The following is a 21,958-nucleotide window of genomic DNA, read 5'->3' as shown; positions in this document are numbered from 1 at the left end:
GTGTTAGTTTATCGCATTAGATTTACTTTTATAATAAAAAATATTACAAAAAAATTAAGTGTTATTCCTCAGATAGGGACATTTTCTATATCATGTATCATTAACTTGTGATCTGCCCAACTTTTTCTGTTCATCAGCTATCCTTATTGTTAGTGTATTTTATGTGTGGCCCAAGACAATTCCTCTTCTTCCAATTGGCCCAGAAAAGTCAATAGGTTGGACACTCTTGGTTTAAGGGAAAAGCAACAACCTTTTCATGGGTATCCCAGCAGACATCATTCTGTTCTAGACACACATAACTTATGATATCCAAAAAACTGTGTCTTTTTTGTCACATTGTTGATTATATGAACTCTAACATAAAAGTGTACATTTGGAGCCAAAGTGTTAATTCACATGTAATATCAGCTGTACAGTCCATCAAACAAAAGAAAAGAAGGATGTTGCTTGACCTACAGTTATGTGACCCCCTCAATAAATCTTGCACCCACCCTCAAAATTATTTTTCTAATTGTATGTATAAAGGTGGCCAGAAAAGAGAAAATAATTAAATCGTAACAAATTTGGAATTTGTGCTGATCTCTGCAACCCTGATGGGAATGACCCACAAAATTCCTTATGGAAAATACATTCTTGACTGCCCCCGCCGCTTATCAAGCTACACATCAAGGGATGTTCCATTATAAATTCGTTAAAATGGAAAACTCCTCCAAGAGAGAAATGTGCACAGACCATATCTACTAAATATAAATGCACATTATTGAGGTTTGCAGATTGCTAACACTATTATGTAATATACTCCAGGCTTTAGATTGTCTCATAGTTATATATGTTTCATATGATATATAACAAAGATTCTTAAGCTATGAAGCAGTGTTGGTAGTGGTCTAATGTATTAAAGTTAAAGATAATATAAGTCACTTTAATAAAATAATAGCATTGTCTGTACAGCTAAGTATAAAAAATAAAGGTGAAAAAGCTAAAGGAAAATCTACACTCCCACTAAAGTAATCCAGTCAACTTTAGCACTTTGGGAAACAGTCTTGGCAACACCTCAAGACTCATGTCTGGAAAAGCTCACATTTTCAGGAGACTCATGATGAGATCATGTTCACATGCTTTAGCTTTCCATGAAATAAGTGGCAACATTATAGTTAATTTTTTTTCCTTCTCCCATTTTGCCTTCCATAAAGTGGACCCATAAAACAAGAACACTGCAACAATCCAACAAAACATTCACCAAGCAAGATCTATTACATCTGTCTGAGTTCAGATGCAAGCTCGCTCTCACCAAGAAGCAGAAAGATGTGTCCTATGAAGCAAAACCATTTAATGAATCTACAAGCACTGGGCTCCTAATAGAAGATCTAATTTAGCAAATTAGCTTAGAAAACTTCCAAGTTTGCCCCATAGAAATAAATTAAACTCAACTCTGGGAGCTGGAGAATGCAGGTTTAGATGTATTTGATTACTAGGTGACAACACAAACAGTTCTTTTTGCCAGACACTTAAAGAGGAACTAAACCCTTCTATCCTTTACAGTCAGGAAGCTGCCATCTTAGCTTCTGTTTGATCTGCAGTTCCCATGGTGCTGCACATGTGATCAGGTATGACACCAATCAAACATGCCCTGAAAAAATAACTGTTAGTGCAAATAAAGAAACAAAAGGTATCTCGGGCAGTACTCAATGGTTTTGTTGCAAGTGCACTAATATGGCCACAAACACCTTAGTCTGTTTCAGAGAGGTTTTTATACATTAAAATGCTGATATAGATAAAGTGCTTATATAGCTTATTCTCCACAAAGGAAGTTTTAAAGTTTTATTAAACCCACAACAGTAAAATCAATCTATATATGCAGTAAAGCATGCATGTTATACTCACTATGGAACCAAAGGGGTTAATCCTCTGCATTGCATAAAAAAGCCATTTGATCCTTTCTTCTTTGCCCCTCCTTTTTTTCAAATGTCCATGCTGATAAGACAGACTGAACCATAGCCACATGCACATGCTCAGTTTGGTGTGTGCAGCTAGAGAGGTTTTTTTTTTCTTGGGAGAGTGCATGTGATCAGCACAGGGCCAATCAGCACTGTCCAAATAGAAGTCAGGGGTTTTGCATCCTCCTAGAACAGAAAGAAAAGTCCTCCACTAAGCTTTTACCAGTGCTCTGCTGGACACTGATAGAAGTCACAAGACTGTTCTAACTGCTGATGAGAAAAGGTATTTAGCAGTTTATCTTTACTAAAATAATTGCACTTCCATGTTCTGTGTACTGTGGGAGACCAGATATAGTGAATGCGGGTCCTAGGTTTAATAACACTTTAAATTATTTCAGATTTCCAGGTCTGAATATAGACATACATTTGTAAAAGCATGCTTTTCGTATGTCCCTGGGGAAAAATGGGATATTTGAATCCCCCATCTCAGTGCTAAGTTGATCCAACAACATGCCTTTCATGCTTGGGCAGGTATATGTATGCTCTAGAGGCAAAAGGCAAAGTTCACCAATTCCCCAGTAAGGTGATTTGGCCCAAAAGGCATATGAGGCTTTAGTCTGCATGTAATATAATGTGAAAACATGCACAATACATTACAGAAGGAAATCCATCTAGAAAATGATGTAGAGCATGTTATAACATTTTATATATTTCTGGTAGCAATAATTTAAGGAAGTAAAGGTTAACAGATAGAAAAGCCAATGCAGGGGCACATTTGCACAATTTTGTAAAAGGAAAGCGCAAAAGAAGTCCACAAAGCACATCTGTTTCTAAGGTTTTTCATGAATTTCTGTACTGGCCTGTAATCTGGCCAATAAGTTCTTTGTGGGTGTGTGGCTCTGGTGCAATACAACAAAAGGGAGGTTTGAAGCCCAAGTAGGCTGGGAGAACAGGCAGAAAACGGTGGGATGTGAGAGAAAGGAGAGACAAGGTGATCAAGATGATATTGTACATATGCGTTAAAGCAGAACTTAAAGGATAAGTTCACCTTTGGAACATGTTACTTGTTCCACCCATTTTTAGGTGTTAGGCTCCATGTACATGGGACATTTGGAAAACACTTTTGAACGATGGAAACTGACTGCTGGAAAACGTAGGTTAAAAAACGTCTGTTTAGCTGCGTTTATATACCGCGTTTATGCACGTTTATGAGCATTTGCATTTAGAAGCGTTTTTTAAAGATAACCTCAGGAGACCTTCCAAAATGCCCAGAATGCACTGAAAAATAGTAAAAAATTAACTCTTTCAGACATTTTGAGAGAAATAGAGAGAGCAGAAGCAGAGAGAGCAGTATGTGTTGAGATTAGCTGTCTTTTTTTTTCTGTGGTGCTTGGATGTGTTCCATTTCTGTGCAGAAATTATTGCAGCAGTGTCTAACATATTTTCTTGCATGTGAAACCTCAAGGTATAGTGTACCGGGTCCATTTGAGCACAGGGAAAACACTTTGCATGCATTTTTCATGATGAAAAAAGGCTCTGGACAGCATCTGGAAATGGAAGAGTTAACAAAATTTTCCAAAAGCAAATGCTTAGAAACGCGGTTAGCCGCGTTTACACAATTTTACAAGTGTTTGGCGTTTGAAACGCTGATAAAATCTACTCCTGAATGCAAGTTTGGTGCATTCAAAAAAAACACTGTAAACTCAACTGCCTGTAAACAACATAGTGTACATGAACACATAGGAAGACATTAGGGAGAGTTCACGGGCTGCTGAAAAAAACACAGAAAAGCTCCTAAACGTGAGTTTATCAGCTGCAGTGTACATGGAGCCTAACACTAGTTTTTCCCATAGCTGCAAACCGCCCCCCCCCCCAATCCCCACTCCCTCTGATAGATAGTACGGAGAGCAATCTCCCCGTACTATCTGTCAAATTTGAGAACAGCGTGGCCGTGCAGGGCTCCTCCCTCATGACCGCGTCATTAATTCACGGACGTCTGTGAAAAAATGAACTGGCAAGCAGATATTCTGATAGTTCTGCAGGAGACCTGCATGGCATCAGCGATCTACTGAACCCTGGTGCAATGCTTTACAGGCTCCATTGGACAAAAATAATACATGCATATCTTTTACCTGCAAAGTGACCTTATACTTTAACTCTCACAATCAATATCTACTTGAAATCCTTATACTGCTAACATTAGTAAATAGATAGGAACATATACTATATTTACTCATTTTAAATAGGGTTGCTACTTCATCCCTTTAAAACCAAACACATATTAATTGCACAGATTATGTGGTTGATTAAGGTGGTAAACTCACCTAGTGCCTTATCTGCATTAAATTAGCCTCAGAAACCTGTTTTTTTTTTACATTTCTCCTGTTGCTTCCTTGTTTCTGGCCAAAATGATGTCATACATCCCAGGGGTTTTCATGAGCATGATGGGGAGAAGGGTCTTCCTCAGCTAAGCACACCTTCCTGCCTGCATGTCAGAGCTAAGGGAAGATGGATTCCAGGAAGTAAAAACTACAAAAATCATCTGCCCTTACTCAAGATGGCCACAGGTAGAAATACTAGGGGGGGGGGGGGTGTTCAATGTGATTTCTCAACTAAATAAAACATGGAGACATGGATGGATAGGTGAGTTTGCTTTGAATATTAAGAATGAATTAAATAGCGATTTCAGTTTGCTGTCCTCAAACTAAGTTTAGTTCCACTTTGAAGCTGAATAACAGGCAGATATAGAAACAAATTACTGCAGCTCTGTGTTATTGTACATCATTATTATTTATTTATTTATTTTAATGCAAACAGTCTAAGTTCCTCAGTCTGACATGGTATTAGCCTCTTGCAGTCCCTGTATTGCACTTTAGAAACAGAATCACATGAAAAGCCATAGTGATGACATTAGATGACAACACATGAAGTGGAGATCTGCTGCCCTAGAGTTCAGTCACAAAAGCAGGTCAACATTGGCAGCAACATTTGCATGCGTTTATCTATGAAGTAAAGAAAAAAGGCCCTGAGAGCAACACATGCCACAAAAATCCTGTTTATTTAGTGTGTCCTTCTATGAGTGCATGAAGTATCCTGGGTCAGATCACAACATGCCTTCTTCAGCTCAGAAAAAGAGAAGGGTGTTCCAGGTCCTTGGTGGTCATATCCACACTCACAAGACCATGAGGAACCATTTCTCTACCTTATCCATACCTCCCAATCTTATCTCACTTGGACAGGCCGTCCCATTTTTACAACCAAATCCCTCTGTCTTTCTTTCCTTCTCAGTTGTCCCTTTTTTTTGCCTGATGTACAGATATCTATGAAAATGTAACATTCAACTACTAAAAGTACTATTCTGCATTAAAGTGTTACTAAACCCACAACAGTAAAATCAGTCTGTGCATGCAGTAAAGCATGCTTGTTATACTCATTGAGGAACCTAAGGGGTTATTCCTTTGCATTGTGTAAAAATGCTGTTTAATCCTGTCTTTTATGATACTCCCCTTCTTCCAGTGTCCCCCTCTTATCTCCTGATAAGACATATCGTGTGTAGTCACTCTTTACATGCTCAGTTTGGTGTGTATTGTTAGAGAGTTTTTTTTCTTGGGAGAGTGCATGTGATCAGCACAGGGCCAATCAGCACTGTCCAGATAGAGGTCAGGGGTTCTGCATCCTCCTAGAGCAAAATGAAAACTTCTCCTGCAAGCTCCAGTGCTCGGCTGGACAATGATAGAAGTCACAAGACTGCTATATACGGCTGATGAGAAAAGGTATTTAGCAGTTTATATTTACTAAAATAATTGCATTTCCATGTTCTGTGTACTGTGGGAGACCAGATATAGTGAATGCAGGGTCCTGGGTTTAGTAACACTCTAAACTTTTATCCTATCTGTTAATTATCTTGCTTTCTATTTAAAAGCCCTTATAAAGAAAAAGTAAAGGTATTCTGGGTATTACCATTTATTTTGGTATATACATTCTTAATGTTCTGCATAATTGATAGCGTGACAGAGGTGTGTCCATTGCCCAAATATCTGTGCTGGAAGGTATGCCTTGTTCTCATCTCAGAAAGTCAGAAAGTTGGGAGTTATGCCTCATCAGTGGCCACCAGTGGTGGTCTTGATCCTCAATGCCACCATTTTAATAATGTATACTAGCAGAGAATATGCACTACTCATAGAATGCATTAGCAAAGGGGCTCCGTGCTGGGCAATGAGAGTATTAGAAAATAGATTGCATCTTTACCCTTTGAACTTTGGACTATGTGCTGATCTGCCTCTCTTATTTCAAAGAATAAATGCAATGCTAGACTTATTTATATTCATGTTATCCTATGCATTTACCTATAATCATCAGATACTTTTCTTTTGAAAAAAAAGTCTTTGATTGTGTATTGCATCACATATTCAGTAAATCAAAGGCATGACATATGTTTGTACTACATACAATACTAACTATTTTGGATGATTGATTGTACATATATGCAAAGGTCAGATCAGAGAATAATAACTAGATGAATGGTCATCAACCCAGGTGGAAACATTTGCTCCTTCACTGTTAGAAGAATCAGTGTAAGTACGGTAGATGTCAACACATATTAAGCAATTGCTCACCTGCATGCCCCAGGATAGGAACAAAAGATATTGCATTTACCTTCTTGATGTTTATGTGTTTGGCTGATACAACTAGCCAACTTAGGATAGATTGTGCAAAGTAAAATTTATTCTAGCTTTTTCCTTGTTATATTTTCACACCATCAGTCTGCTGCACATTTCTATGACTGTTTTCAATAAAACCTTCTTTGATATAAAAAGAAAGCATTTGGCATTTAACTGACAATCATGCTTCATTGAATTGGCATCTTTACACTTCCATCAAAACCGTACGAACATGGCTCACGTAACAAAAAAATGACTTTGTGACAAATGACAGATGGCGCCATCAATTACCTGTGATTTCCTTCAATCAAAACTAACTTTAATCAATTTAGTCAAAAAAAGTCCTAGTAGATTTTTTAAAATAAATGGCATTTTTCTAAAACTTAAAGTAAACAGAATGTTAAAACAAACTTGTATGCTTTTCGATTCTCCAATTAAACTTAATTTAGAAATGTGCTAACAATATGTAGCTTTGTAGGTACAATTTGTATGGATATGTGATTATAATAGCAAACAGATGGTCCCTTCACTGTGAAACAGCTCAAATCTTAATTTCTTAGTACAGTTCTCCATTACCCCTGGGATATTTTACAACAGGAACTCAAGTAGAATTGCAGACTCACAAATCTTCACAAAAGAGATCAAGTTTCAACAAAGTCTGCAATCCAAGATGCCATTATAAAAAATAAATTTAAATTGATCTAAACTGAAAAAAAAACAGAACTCCAAAGAAGATATCTAAAAACACTATATATATTTATATATATATATATATATATATATATATATATATATATATATATATATATATATACATACATTTAAAATATGTAATGCAGAAGAATATCTTTTCTAACTAAAAGGAGTGAGTTTATCTACCTATAAAGGGCAATGTGATTAATTTTACAAAGAAGTAGAGGCTGTTGACTCAGTAAAGTACATTTTTATTTTGCATTGTCCATCTTAACTGCTTAGTAAACAAGGTAAATCTGCATTCACTTTGAATACCCAATCATGTTAAAGAGAAATTTAAAAATACTTATCTTTCTTGCAAATGACTGGATAAATTTGTACAGTCTTACCTTACTTACTAATAAGTTAAAATTCACTTTAGAAAATGAATGTTCACTTCACTAAGTGAACAGCCTCTGCTCCTTTAGCAAGTCAACACAAATAAGAGCAAGCCATTTTTCAAACTGTTGTATAACTCAAGCTTTAAATCAAATTGCAAATCCTTTATAGAATTTTTCTTTCCTTAAAGTTAATAGTCATATGTGACCTTAGTGCTAGATTATGAATGATGCTCAAGCTAGGGGACCCAAACTCCCACAGTCACCAGGGGAAAAGGTGCAGGCTGCTAAAGGTGCTCATCCTAAGCAAAGCATATGTAAAATCAAAGAAGTGCTGCACTACTCTTCAACCAACCTAGTGTTGACTTGAAAATGACTTCAGCCCTTGAGTCTCGTGGGCTAAGGCCATTTTCAAATCTACACTTGGTTGGCTGAATGCCAGTGTGGCACTCCTTTGATTTTACTATTAGTCATATGTTTTGGCAAGTTATCAGTGACAGAATGGACCAAAAACATCTAAAATTCAAAATACATCAGCTAATTTGTGTGTATTTTACCAAACCTAGGATAATCTAACAGAGGAAACTTGTTCTGAACTGAAGCCAATCAAGAGTTTAATCCTCCATCACGTCCAAAGAGGACTATATTTATGGAGCTGTGTTTATTGTGCAATAACTAGGGTAACTCATTTCTAGCACACAGATAAATGTCTGAAAATGCAGAATATATAAATGTAGTGAATACATACACATTCTCTATTTTTTCAGGCACACATGGACATTTGATGGCACCCAGATCTGTCTCTCCACTCCCCAGCTCACCCCCTCAATCTCCTCATGTATCACAAATCTACTAAACGACATATCAGCATGGATGTCACACCACTACCTTAAACTCAATCTTTCCAAAACCAAGCTTGTAATATTTCCTCCTCCCCGATTCCCCTCTCATGACTTTACCATTAAGATCAACAGCACAACCATTGGTCCTTCCCCTCATGCCAGGGTACTAGGTGTAATCCTAGATTCTGATCTCTCCTTTGGGCCCCACATCCAATCATTGGCTAAATCCTGCCACCTCAACCTCCAGAACATTTCCAAAATCCACCCCTTTCTGACCAATGACACCACAAAACAATCTATCCATACCTTGGTTTTATCCCGCCTCGATTACTGTGACTCCCTCCTCATTGGTCTACCATTACACAGGCTATCCCCCCTTCAGTCTATTATGAATGCTGCCGCTAGACTCATACACCTTACCAACCGATCAGTGACTGCTGCCCCTCTCTGCCAGTCCCTTCACTGGCTGCCACTAACCCAACGTACAAAATTCTAAATACTAACCACAGCTTACAAAGCCATCCACAACATTGCCCCTAGCTACATTACTAACCTCACCAACCTCATCCGCAGATATCATCCAAATCACCCGTTCCCAAGACATCTTGCTCTCTAGCTCCCTCGTCACCTCCTCCCACGCTTGCCTCCAGGACTTCTCCAGAGCCTCTGACATCCTCTGGAACTCACTACCGCAGTATGTCCTGTCAGCCCCCACCCTGTCTGCCTTTAGGCGATCTTTGAAAACTCACTTATTCAGGGAAGCCTACCCCACCTGCACCTAAGAACTGTACTTGAGCCACCTCCATCAGAACATTGCCTACAGCTATCACCTTCTGTACAGGAAATGTATTGTAATTGTACTGTCTCCCTTATATTGTAAAGCACTGTGCAAACTGTTTGCACTATATAAATCCTGTATAATAATAATAATGATTATTGCTTTTTGCACAACTTTATTGAATACTCACAATATAAACTTGATTTTTGCAAAGAACTCAGCAAGGTTGTGAACTCACTCATTTAAATAGTTGCAAATGAACCATATACTGTCTGTGCAGGTTCTTCATTTTCCAGATCATGGTACAGCTAGTAGTAATTAGTCATATTCAGCTGGGTTTAATCTCTAATGCTAAAGATTTTTGCAGGTGATGCAAGCAGCTTTTTCATTTCTAATGAACAACTGAAGAAGCTGTTTGAATTGTTTTAAAAACACCGTCAACATTACAGAACAAGTCCAGCTGAAAGTGGCTAACTATTTACTAGCTGAACTAAATAAATTAAATTAAATATATTAATCTACTAAGGCACTGACTAAGGTACTGACTGAATCTAATTTTCAAAAAAATCTGCATGCCCTAGATATGTCAATAAAGTAGTGATTTGGCAACTGAAGAACTGACCCAAGTGTTAATGTATTAATCAAGGTATACTTCCATAAGCAGCCTAGTAATTAGTAATACAATCCTATGTATACATCAATGGGAGTACTGGTCACACTAATTACCCCTGTGACTGAAGGTATCAACATTCCTAAATTAAACTTAGACAAGGGAATCTGCTCAACTTTTGGATTCCCTGAACTTTGAATGAAACTATGACGATGACACCCACTGCCAAAATATTTGTATGAAAAAAAATGAATCGGTTTTCAACAACCTATGTGTCTTAAGTAAATCAACCCCAAAGACTTGTATTGTGAGAAGAATAAGTGATGTACAACCACAGTAGAACTGCAAAGCAGAGAACAGAGTCGGCATATGTATTGGCTGTCCCATATACATAAATAAGAAAATTATACATGAAAACAAGGTTTTAAAAACATCATAAGAATATTTATTAAACTACAGATTGTACTTTCCTTGTATGATAAAGTATATGGTTACTGTGAACTGGGGAATAAAAAAGAAAAACATAAGCTAGACATTGTTAGCTTTGTGATGCTGTCAAATGTCAAGAGTATACTTTTGCACATATTAAAATATATATCACTGGCTTTGTTTGAACTTTTTGAAGGTTTGATGTTTCTGTAAACTTCCCCATAGCTGAAAAAACAAGACTAGAGAGCGTTGATATATCATAATCCCCATTCAGCATAACTGACATAACCTTAAAGGTCAAAGAAAGTCCAGCAAATGACTGATCCCCTGAGATTCTAGGTTACCAAAGATGACTGTCATACCACTATGATCTCTGCCAAGCTTTTAAGGAAGTTCCTAAGTGAAAAAAAGAAAGTAAAAAACAGTAATTTTGTTGACATTTTTAAGGTTGGTTTTTGGAATCTAATCTATGAATTAAACTCTGTTTTGCTCTGTTAATGATAAAATAAAAAATATAATCTCACTTAAATTTGCAGGACAATGTAGTGAAGGTCATCCTTAATAGCAAAACAATTTACATTCTTGCTTCCTAAAGATGAAAGACTGATTGCAAAGGTAAGTACGTTATACTTTATTACACTCAATAATGTATATAAAAAACACTCAATATAGGGGAGATAACTTTTTTTTATCATGGTCAACAAATAGACCTGGTGAAAGCTTAAACACCTGTGGGCAGGGGCGGACTGACAACTCATGGGGCCCCTGGGCAATAGGGGATCATGGGGCCCCTGTGTCTTTGCCCAAAGTAAAAAAAGCTTATGAAAAAGGTACCAGGGGCATCTCATGGGGCCCCCTACTGACCCCGGGCCCTTGGGCAGTGCCCGAGTTTCCAAATGGTCAGTCCGCCCCTGCCTGTGGGATTATTGTCGATAAGGTCACTTATGTGTAACCTTTAAACCAATTATGTAAGAATTTGGCTAAAGTGCTGCAATCTGATCAAGTCTGTAAGACCAGACCACAAATCTCTTCTAATTATTAATAACACCCATTCTACAGGCACATATCTAACACTATATAGCAAACTTGTACCCATGAGAGCATCTTCCAAATGAGCAAATCAAGGTAATTCCTCATTTGCCATAGGAAATGATAAGGAGAAGGGTCAGGGCTCAGTCCCTACATGAGTCCATTACTACTTGGCACTGCTGCTATTCCTTTTATACTTCTCATCAGTGAATAAACCGCCTTACAAATTGGATATTTTGTTTAATCTTTAAGCTTGTCCTATAAAATGATGTAAAATGTTTCCCCACTTGAAATTATATAATTGACCTATGGGTATCGGTCAGGTTTTACAGTCACTGGACTATAGGCATGCTGGCTAATCAATTAGTAATCCTTCTTTGCAGCTCCTGGCCTTCTAGATTCAACTCCCACCTGGGACATTATCTGTATTGAAATTACCCACAGTTACCTCCCAAACTGTACTCATTGAGTGTAGTAGGGACATTTGACTTTGAGTTCATTCAGGGGGCAGGGACTGATATGATTGTTTTTTTGTAATCTGTTAAATGCAATTAAATAGGTAAATGCCATAAAAAAGAAGAAATAAATAATAGTCAGTTGATCTGCCAGCTTTTTTTTTTTTAAATTGGCTTCTTAAAGTAAAACTCAAAAGATATTGTGATCTCCCTGAAATATTAGGTCAGCGGGAATTCAAAAACATTAATCTGAGGTAAACACCATGGAGGAACCACAAGGTTTATTGAAGGAACATTAACCACCATGACAACAATGGTGCATGACTAAGAGGCTATGACTAAGCCCTTTAGCATGAAACACATGAAGGTGTCCATATGCTGATGGTGGGGTCTCTTTCACTGCTTGCATGACACAATGATGAGGTGCTTCTTTTGGTGTCCGTGCCACCAAAAAAGATGCTTACATTATACTCTCAAGATCCAGAAGATGGCATCAGCAAAAATGGATGGCGTGGATTGGTCATCTCAGATACACTGTACAGAGTACATCTCAGGTAAAATGTGCAGAGTACTCTAACGATTCCAAGAGGACTCACTCTGATCTGTACAGTTAACCAGTCCATTGATGGTTCAAATTTCAGCTGGATCAGCAGGGACTGGCAAGGATTCAAATTATCTATGGGCAGGCTGATTGTACACAGTTGATGGTTATATGACTTGGGTACAAACTGCATGTTGGTTTTTAACATGCGATTATTGTCAGTGGCTATAGCCGCTTGCAATAATTCTTGTGTTCTCCTGGTGGGGACGGCTCCCTGCATGCCCCCCTCCAGAAGAGAACAGAATAGTTCCTCGGGATGGATTCCCCCATCAACACTGACTGTGCTGATGGGGAAATCAAGTGATTTTCTGTCCTGCAGCACATGGTTGCAAGAAATAAAACTGCACTGTCTGTGGCCTGCTTTATTTACTGACTTTTAGGGGTTGATTTACCAAAGGAAATGTTCAATTGACAAGGGAATTTTCACTCTGTCTACACTGCAATATGCGTGTTTTGTGTTTATGTGTGGGTAAGATTACCAATTCACTTTAGATATGTTGGGGTTGATTTACTAGAAGAACAGGGCGTAATCGCTTTGCTTTATTTATGTTCACTTCTATCATCCAATCATGTTTGTTTTTTAAATTTTACTTGCACGTGATTGGGATTTCTTGGCAAAGCAGATTTTCATTCAGAAAGTTAAGGGAAAATTAGTTTGCAAAGCAAACAACCCGTGTCCTGGGAAGGCTCCGTCTGATGTCATGATCCTTCCCAGCATTCCTGAGCAATCACTGCCTTAGCAACCACGGCGTGAGAGTGAGGCGTGGCCGGGTGAGAGGTCAGTGGAGAGACACCGAGCCAAGCAGCGGGTGACGGCTCGGAGTCACCAGGAGGAGGATTACAGAGGACCATAAAGGCTTTAAATGGGTACGAGCAACTGTAACCCCTTCTAACATCTCTTCTCAGGGTTCTAACAAGACTGGTAAAGTCACTGGAAAGTGGATGACATAGACCTCATGGTTAGGATATACATTCTACTGACCAAGTAGCTTTCTGGTGAGTGCATAGTGGTGGAAGACCTTGCACTAGATAAAGAGCACTTGGTGGGATTGAACACTGTTTGTCCTGATTGTGATTGGCATCAGCATTCATACTGGATGGACTATATTGCAGATCATTCTGTTGTTGGTTGCATTGTGACACTTCTGGATTTCATTTATTTTGTTTTAGTTATTGATTTGGTATACCATTCACTTTGATAGTTTTTTTATACGCTGCACTGTTTTACTATTTAAAGCAAACAACCTATTTGCCTTTTTGCGTGTACAAATGAAGCTTGAACAAAATAAAACTGAAAAGCGAGCACAAGTGTTGCAGCAGTTCATTTGTTACATTTTTACCTTTAAATGATGAAGATATAGTGCCACAGCAATGATCTCTTTGCAACACACAGGCTGGATTAAAGAACAAGCTGTGTCTGTGTATCTCAGGGCTTCACAAATGATGGCATGCTGACACAGCAATATGGCTACTCAAACATCCTCCCACAGACTAGCTCAAAGCTTGGGTGGTCATTTGTTTTCTACGCCTATACTACAGTCCAGTTGAAAATAGCATCTGCTATAAGATTCCCCTAACTTTGAACACTATGATGGACATTTAACAATCATCTGTAATTGTGTATTTGCTTTAACAACAAAAGTGTGTTTTTCTTTGAAAACATTAAAAATTGATCTTTTTGAGCTGTCACAAAGTGCTCTGAAATGGTGGTTTAAGTTAATACATTGTACGGTTATTTTAAAATAACAGTATAAAGCTACAAACTGTCTTGCATCACAGACAGTGGGGTTGATTTACTAAAGGTAAGTATACTGTGCACTGAGTGCAGTTGCTTTAGATCCGAGAGGAAGCTCTGAAATGAGGCTCTGCTGATTTCATCCAATCATGTGCAAGCACAAATGCTGTTTTTACTTTTCCTTGCATGTTCCCTTCAGACCTGGGGTAACTGCACTTGCAGTGCACAGCCTATTTTCCTTTAGTATATCAACCCCAGCATCTTTCTTTGGAGGTTTCTTTGTAGACCCTCTGCAGATTTTCTCTGTTCAGTAGTTCTAAATATTCGTTATCTCCTGTTTTTATATATATAGGTGAGTGTAGAGGCTGCTCTTGCATCCTATAGGTAATAATGGCCTGTAATAGTGAGGAATGTAACTACAGACAACATAAAAAATGACTCAGTTGATGCAGTCTGTCACTAGTAATAGCACAGAAAGAATTTTTTAGAGGAGCTGGGTTTTCTATGCTTAGTTGAAGGTGAACCAATGGCGTACAACCTCTCCACCCTCCCTGCCCTTCCCCCAGTTCCTGCTGTACTTATCTCCAGGGATGCTGACCCGTAAGTGTCCACATTGCTGGTCCAGTGGTCCTGAGTTTGAAATCTCATTTCTACTCCTTCTTTGTGCAGAGCTTCCAGGAGAGACCAGAGCAACTTTGATTGGTCAGTGCCTACACAGTGAAATGTTCTGGTCCATCCTGGAAGTGCTGCATAGAGATGAAGAAGAAGCGTGGGGATTTCAAATCCCCAGATCACTGGTTCAGCTGTGTTGGCAGTGATAGCTTAGCATCTTCGGACATAAGTATAGCAAGGACTGGGGGATTGGAAGGGTGTACAATATTATTTCACCTTTTCACTTTTTATGAAAAAAGATGAACAAATGCTTTTTGTGTTTTTTGCTTGCTTTGTAGCTTTGATGAAGGGGTGTTGTTGCCCTGAAACATGTTGGCTGCTTTTTATGCTTGAATTAGGAAATATTATCTAGTCTGGACTCTTTCACACCAATGTTTGTTGACCATTTGTGTACGTTTACATCTGAATTATGAATACATGCTGTATGCACCCCTATCAGTGTTCAATAGTTTTCCCAACCCCTATAAATGAAACCCTTGAGGAACAACGTGGTGTGCTAAAGGAAGTGGAAAATTAATGGATCTACTGGCATTATACTGTGGGGTTGATTTACTAAAACTGGAGAGTGCAAAATTGGATGCACTGTGCATGGTAGTTAATCAGCTTCTAACTTCAGCTTGTTCAATTGAACTTTGACAATACAACTTGGAAGCTGATTGGTTACTATGCAGAACTGCACCAGATTTTGCACTCTCCAGTTTTAGTAAATCATCCCCTGTATATGTCACTTTTACTTCACCCATAGTAACAATGGAAACATACTGCAGCTTGCTCTGGACATACAGCTGCTTGCAGCTAAATTATACAGTCTCAGCAGTAAAGTGTCCCTCAAATTTCATTCAAATGTTAGCTGACTCATAGTAACATTACTAATTTAACAACCTTATGTGCATTGCTGGCAGTTTACTAGTAGTTAACTTATACAATTTCAGCGGTAAAGTGAAATTTTAATAGCAAAATGTCTATTAGCAAAGTGTCCCTGGAATTTTATCCAAATGTTATCTGACCTAAAGTAGAATTAAATGAATTTAACAATATGATATGCCGCACTGGGTTTTTTTTTTATACCTCAGAGAGTTAAATGTGAACCTGACAGCTTTGAAGAGTTTACATTTGTTACTTGATCAAAATTTTGAAAGCAAAAATAAATATTGCTAAGTGCTTTTTTCTTCCATTCCCCCAAAAAAAGACAACCTGAACTCTATTTAAAGCAGTATCACATGCTAGATGTAATGTAATAAATGCAATTTAATCTATCATTAAACATATATAATGCAAATCATATGTATCTTAGAAAGTCATTCAAAGAGTAACATTATTGGTGTGCCTCGATGAGTAAGGTATAAGAACTCCACCTAGTGGCTTAAACTCATAAAAGTAATGTACAGCAGTCAATGTTCAACATTGGACGTTCACAAGAAAATTAGTGCAATAAAAAAGGCAATATATACAGTATAAATTTAGGTGTATCCTGAGAATCTGAAATTACACAGTTAAATTACACAATCAAAGCACATGGTGCTTCCTATTCCTTGCCTTTGGATTTCACTGAACTCTATGAGTTGTGTTTGCAAACTGCATCCTCTTGTCCTTGGCTGTTTTGCAGAGCACAGTGGAAAATATCTGTATAGGACATATTCTCACTGAGCTCCCTTCTACTGTACTCTGCAAAACAGCCAAGGACAAATGGACATCATAGGAGTGGTTCTCATACGTTCAATGAACTCTAATATTAGTTGGTGGATACACACTTGGTCTCCTAGAAGCAGGATCAAATATAGTCTACACCTACCTTTAGACCAATCTCTTTGACTTTTTTGCTTTCTGTGAAGCATTTGATTTTACTTAATACAGCGGCCAAAAGCACAAAGTCAACATGCAAAGTGTATTATTGACATAGCATAAACTCACAACAGGATGCACAGGTGTGTATGGAGCACTGCATCCATCTGCACATAGACATGGCACTCTATACTGCCTTATGAAACAAATCCTTATGTGATAAAACAGTCTTACAGCCAAGTTAGAGATGTTTACATTCAATTTAAAGCAAGAAAGAAGGAAAACTTTGTGAGAAATGTTTGTGTTGAATGGATTGGACACAGATCAACTGGTCTGAACATATCTGGATAGGTCCCAAATCACCTTTGCTCACAAACTGAGGAAAGTATGGAAATGTAAAGATTGTATTATCCTTCCATGGTAATAACACATATGGAGATCTATTTACTCCAGACATACCCAAGACACACCTTAGATCAGAAGTGTTGTCACTCCATAGATGCTCCCTAATCTCTAGTTGGGTTCTACAGGACACTTGAGCCAATTAACACACAAACTTTACCATATGGGCTACTTACAAAAGGAAACATTAAATTAACCCAGCCTTAAAGGCAGATTCTAACCTAAACTGCCTTCCTTAGTAAATCATACTTCAAGCTTGTGCATTCAAGATTTCATGGGTTTCTTTATGATTTTCAGTTAAAGACTTTCCAATAAGAGCTATTTGCCTTAAAGTGGGTCTCACCAAGGTCACAGTCACCTTACAGTGACCTAAAGTACTTAAAGTACAGTATGCCTATACAACCAATTATAGTAGTCTGATCAGTTTAAAGATTGTTTCCTATTGGTTGCTATAAGTTACAGCATTTTTGTATCATTATTTCTCTTTCCTTTCCCTAAAGAGAACCTGTCAGTAACTTTGTATATCGCAACTAAGACCACCTTGTAAAAGAAGAAGATAAATACTTCACTTTCCAGGTATTCTAAAATGTTGCTCCTTTGTAAATCTTAGGTTGCCACTGATATCCAACATTTCTGGGAGTGTCAAACACGTGACCCCCTACCAAGTGCTGTGATTCCTTTTGCTGACCCTATGTCACTTCTGTATCCAGTAGTGATATAGGGGCCAGGAGGGGGAACCACAGCACACAGTGGCAGAGACTTGCAACTCAGCAAAGTTTTAAGACAGCATAAGAATCCTAAGTATTTATCATCTTCTTTTATAGGGTGGTCTTAGTCGCAATATGCAAGGTTAGAGATGAGGTCTCTTTAAAGGATAATTCCATATGTGTGTCATTCTTGCCCAAGGTATAGAGTGGTTTCCAGAGGTATGCACATAAAATGTATCACAATGTCCATTACTTTTAATTGATTTACATCCAGCATCTGCATAGTAAGCTCCTGTGCAAGTCTATGCTAAGTTTGTAAAGCATCAACCTAGAGTGTCCATATTGAAAATATACGACTTTGGTTTCTATTTTTACATGTATAAATGTCTAACTACAATAAATACAACTACTACAATAATTAAAACTTAACATGTTTGCTTAAACTTGACTAGTGGTGAAGTCAAAGATAACCTAAAATTGGGCTCAATTACATACATTTGGAAATGTATCTAAAAAAAAAAGTAATAAAACTAAGATGAGAATAACATTTAGATATTATAGATTTGGAAGTCTGACAGCCATAATTTCCTTGGCTTTACATCTGAAATTTAAGCATGAACATCAAAACTTGGATCACAGGATCTATCTTTCTCACCGCTGTAAATTAGCACTATACTAAAGGCACTATACTTGTGAATTAAATCATAAAAAGAAACAGGAGTGTCTAAAGGGAATCCACACACTTCAGCAATATGTACAAATTCCACCTACCTATTGGCCTGGCTGCAACTGAGCTTAAATCTCCAATGTTATGGCAGTGCTAACAGCTGTATCACTACTCTAGGCTACCCTAGTCATATTTAAATTGTTTCTCTACATTGCTTTCTGTGGAGTATCTGTATTACATACATTAGAAGTAGCAGCAAACACTTGGGGTGTGAATGCAGAATTCAACCTTACATTTGCAATCTTCTCTACGGCACTTGTATTAACATATACATCAGTACTGCATACAAGTATACTGCTATGGAGTAGTCAATATAGCATGATATACCAAAGAGTCACCTGAATGAGTTCCTTGAATTAAAGAGAAGATAAATAAGAAATGTTGCTCATTTCATCCTGGTTTCTGCTACCTTTTAGTGTTTTAGAGCTGGCCATGACTTTCATAATTCATGCGCCCAAAAAAAGAGGGTAAGTGTATCAGGCCAAAGAGTTTAATGCCTTATAGCACGATTTAGGTATTTCATTTGATGTGCACAGTATGAAAGTGGCACTCACCTACTCTCCAGACTACCAGCTCTAAGCCCTGGATTGATCTACTTTGTGGTTAATATATATTTTGCCCCTATTTCTATATGCCTGACCCACACAAGTCTTTGCGGAAAATGTCTGAAACTAAGATTTATACAGTAGTCCTGGATCAAACCATGGAATCTAGAATTCTTCTTCAATGCAATACTTCCCTTCATATTTCTTAATTTCATAATGCACATATTCTGTATCCTCAATGTTCACCCTGTGACTTCAGTATTCTAGCCTGCCTAAGCAAACAATAACTAGCTACCATATGAGCTGTAACCACAATTGCCACAGCTCCCACTAGCTATTCCACAGCCACCATTGCTGTTATGCAAGGCATCCAGCCAGGGACATGTTTTCCACAATCACTGTTTTAAAGTTTCATGTCAGTTGGGTGTTTAAGGAATCGAGTACAGTACAAGGTTCATACATTTAAATCCCATACAGAAAATAATTTGAAACACATTTCATTTTCCACAGGAAACCATTATTCAATGTGTCATTTATTCCAGGCTGCTTAGAAAGAACTTAAGTGACCCCAGACATTGTTATGTTTTAATCTTGTAGGATCACTTCTGTATTGTACTTTAAACACATTATTAACATGTCATTCTCTTGTTACTTTATTCCCCACAGTATAGAGCAGCCATTCTCAACCAGGGTTCCATGGAACCCTAGGATTCCTTCAGAGACTGCTTGAGGTTCCTTGAGCTGTGTCTTATTTACCTCCCATTTGATGGTACCTATATAGTTCCAAGCCAATGCCACTTGGAGAAGCCAGTGGCATGACACCAATGATCTTTTTAGCTGTCTGTAAGGGGGTCATTCTTACCACCACTGTAAAAACAGCATTCTTCTCATTGACCACCAATGTAAAAGGCATTATTCCCACTGACCCCCTCCCCCCCATGAATGGTTTCAGGAGGGGTCCTCCAAGACCTTAAAATTATTTTAAGGGTTCCCAGGGGTAAAAAGTTTGAGAAAGGCTGTTATAGAAAATGAGGAGTTGTGATCATAATTATGTGGAAATTGGGACTCCAGTTGATGAAATTCCCAAAGAAATGCATTGCAAATCTAACGAGGTAATGAGCTTTGAGGATAATCTCAGTCTTAGTTGCACACCTTCAGTCGACAGTTGAACTAGTACCTAGAGTATAAAAAATTTCCCTGAAACTTACGCTTTTTTGCCACAGATTGCCCCTTGGTGCCAGTTCTTGCATGTACTGAAGTACTTCTTTTTGGTTCCCATAACTTGCTGCAGAGCGCAGACATTTGGGCTAAACAAGGGAAAAATTAGGAAAATGTAAAACATATTTTAATATTACCTTTTCATTAATGTATTACAATACCATTTTATGTGTTCACATAGTATCTATAACATATTAAAACAAATACTTTGTAAAAATCCCTATCCACTCTATTCCGTTTCAGTGCTTTAATTAGCAAACAAAGGCAGCTTTATGACTGCTGAACTTTACAGCGGTCACCAGGTGCCCTGGAACGTGTTAGCTGTGCTTTATAGCAGTTTACAGGGGGCTCCCTTCCATCACCAGTGAGGCAGTAAACCACACCAAACTCATTTTCCTTGTACAATTGCCATGTGCTCTGAAAAGTAGAAGCTTGCTTCTTTGTTCACAGAGCAGCCAGTGTACTGAAAAGCCATCAGTGGCTGCTAAGACCCACCTTAAGCATCTTCAATACCAAACACAGCTAAGCAAACAATGGATTAAGTGCCCTAAATGACTGTAAATTTGCAAATCACTGTTAGTCAATAACATTTTATTGCATATATAGGTGATATTGACTTACAACTGTTGAAACACATTGTATTAAGTTTTAAAGGCTAATTGTTTACATGGGGAATATATTATCTTTTTCCCTACCTAGTGAACAAAGTGAAACTTGCTATAGTAAGGTAAAAAGAAAAAAAAAGAAAAATAATAAATATATACATATATATATATATATATATATATATATATATATATCAAAGAGAATGACTAATATACACAAATGCTCACTGCTGATGCTGCATTGAAAGTATGCAGCTGCTGGATCGTTGTGATAACTGACAATACAGGAAAACTTTTACAGCTAAAGCTACATCAATTGGTTAGCATCTTGTCATATTGTTAGATGCAGTAAATGTACAATGGAATGTCAGAAGAATATGCATTGCCAAAACATGTTGGAATTTTATAAATAACATAAATCAGAAAAATAAAATAAAAATCACTTGCACTATAAAAAATAATAGTAACAAAGTCTAAACAAATACTGTTGGAAATCAATTTTCTGTGCTACAGACTTCCAACATACAGTAGCCTGCTTTGTAACTGCCTGATTGAGAATTATAGTTGTGGGGAAGTTCAAGAATAAACATAATGAATTAAAATACATTTTGAAAAAGGAAATTATTACACATTAAAAAGTATTGAATATCAGTGTGTATAATGTAATTGAAAAAAAAAAATAAAAAATTAGCATGGGATAAAAAAATAATGGAAATATATGTATCTACTTTTTATACTATAAGTAAAAATTTAAATACTTACCCCTGTTTTTTAGCCCTTATACGACTGTGTGACAAAATCTTGTCATAATACCCATTACTCTCTGCATGGTCAAATGCAGACAGTAGGAAGATGGCAAAGAAGGATAAGAATATAACCTTCATTGTATTAGTCCCCCCAAATGCTCCGTGTAAAAGGAGAACTGCCAAATGATATGAAGCTGAGGGCAGATTATATACAGCCTGGAATTCTGTGGGAGGGGACCAATGCTTCAACCTGAGCCTAATGTACCACCCTCCACAAAGAGATCAGCAACTGCTGAAATCAGTTACGAAGTTGAACTACTTCTAGCCAAGTGCAACTTTTTTTTTTCCTTTCCAGGAAATAAATATCACTCTGGTAAAAAATATGAGTAATTCAAATCTGAATCATT

The 21,958-nt window shown here is 37.6% G+C and overlaps 1 protein-coding gene across 14 annotated transcripts in view; it reads right to left on the bottom strand.

The window, feature by feature from the left end:
• POSTN (periostin) overlaps positions 1 to 21,739 on the bottom strand; it is an 82,510-nt gene extending 60,771 nt beyond the window's left edge. For 9 of the 14 annotated variants that reach the window (XM_089690826.1, XM_089690831.1, XM_089690835.1 and 6 more), the window contains exons 1-2: positions 21,568 to 21,738; positions 20,191 to 20,289 (exon numbers count right to left, since the gene is read on the bottom strand). In XM_089690826.1, coding sequence (XP_089546952.1) covers positions 20,191 to 20,289; positions 21,568 to 21,689 — 221 coding nt within the window. In that variant the 5' untranslated portion in view covers positions 21,690 to 21,738. Of the gene's footprint in view, positions 1 to 20,190; positions 20,290 to 21,567 lie in introns of all 14 variants that reach the window. The other 5 variants (XM_089690827.1, XM_089690832.1, XM_089690829.1 and 2 more) reach the window with 1 other exon arrangement.
• Between the last annotated feature and the right edge of the window lie 219 nt (positions 21,740 to 21,958).

The sequence above is a fragment of the Staurois parvus genome, unplaced genomic scaffold (genome assembly GCF_062004578.1).
Source record: "Staurois parvus isolate SC_StPar_1 unplaced genomic scaffold, SC_StPar_1.0 ptg000544l, whole genome shotgun sequence".
Lineage (NCBI taxonomy): Eukaryota > Metazoa > Chordata > Amphibia > Anura > Ranidae > Staurois > Staurois parvus.
The sequence above is the reverse complement of the archived record's forward strand: the minus strand, read 5'-3'. Positions and strand labels throughout refer to the sequence as shown.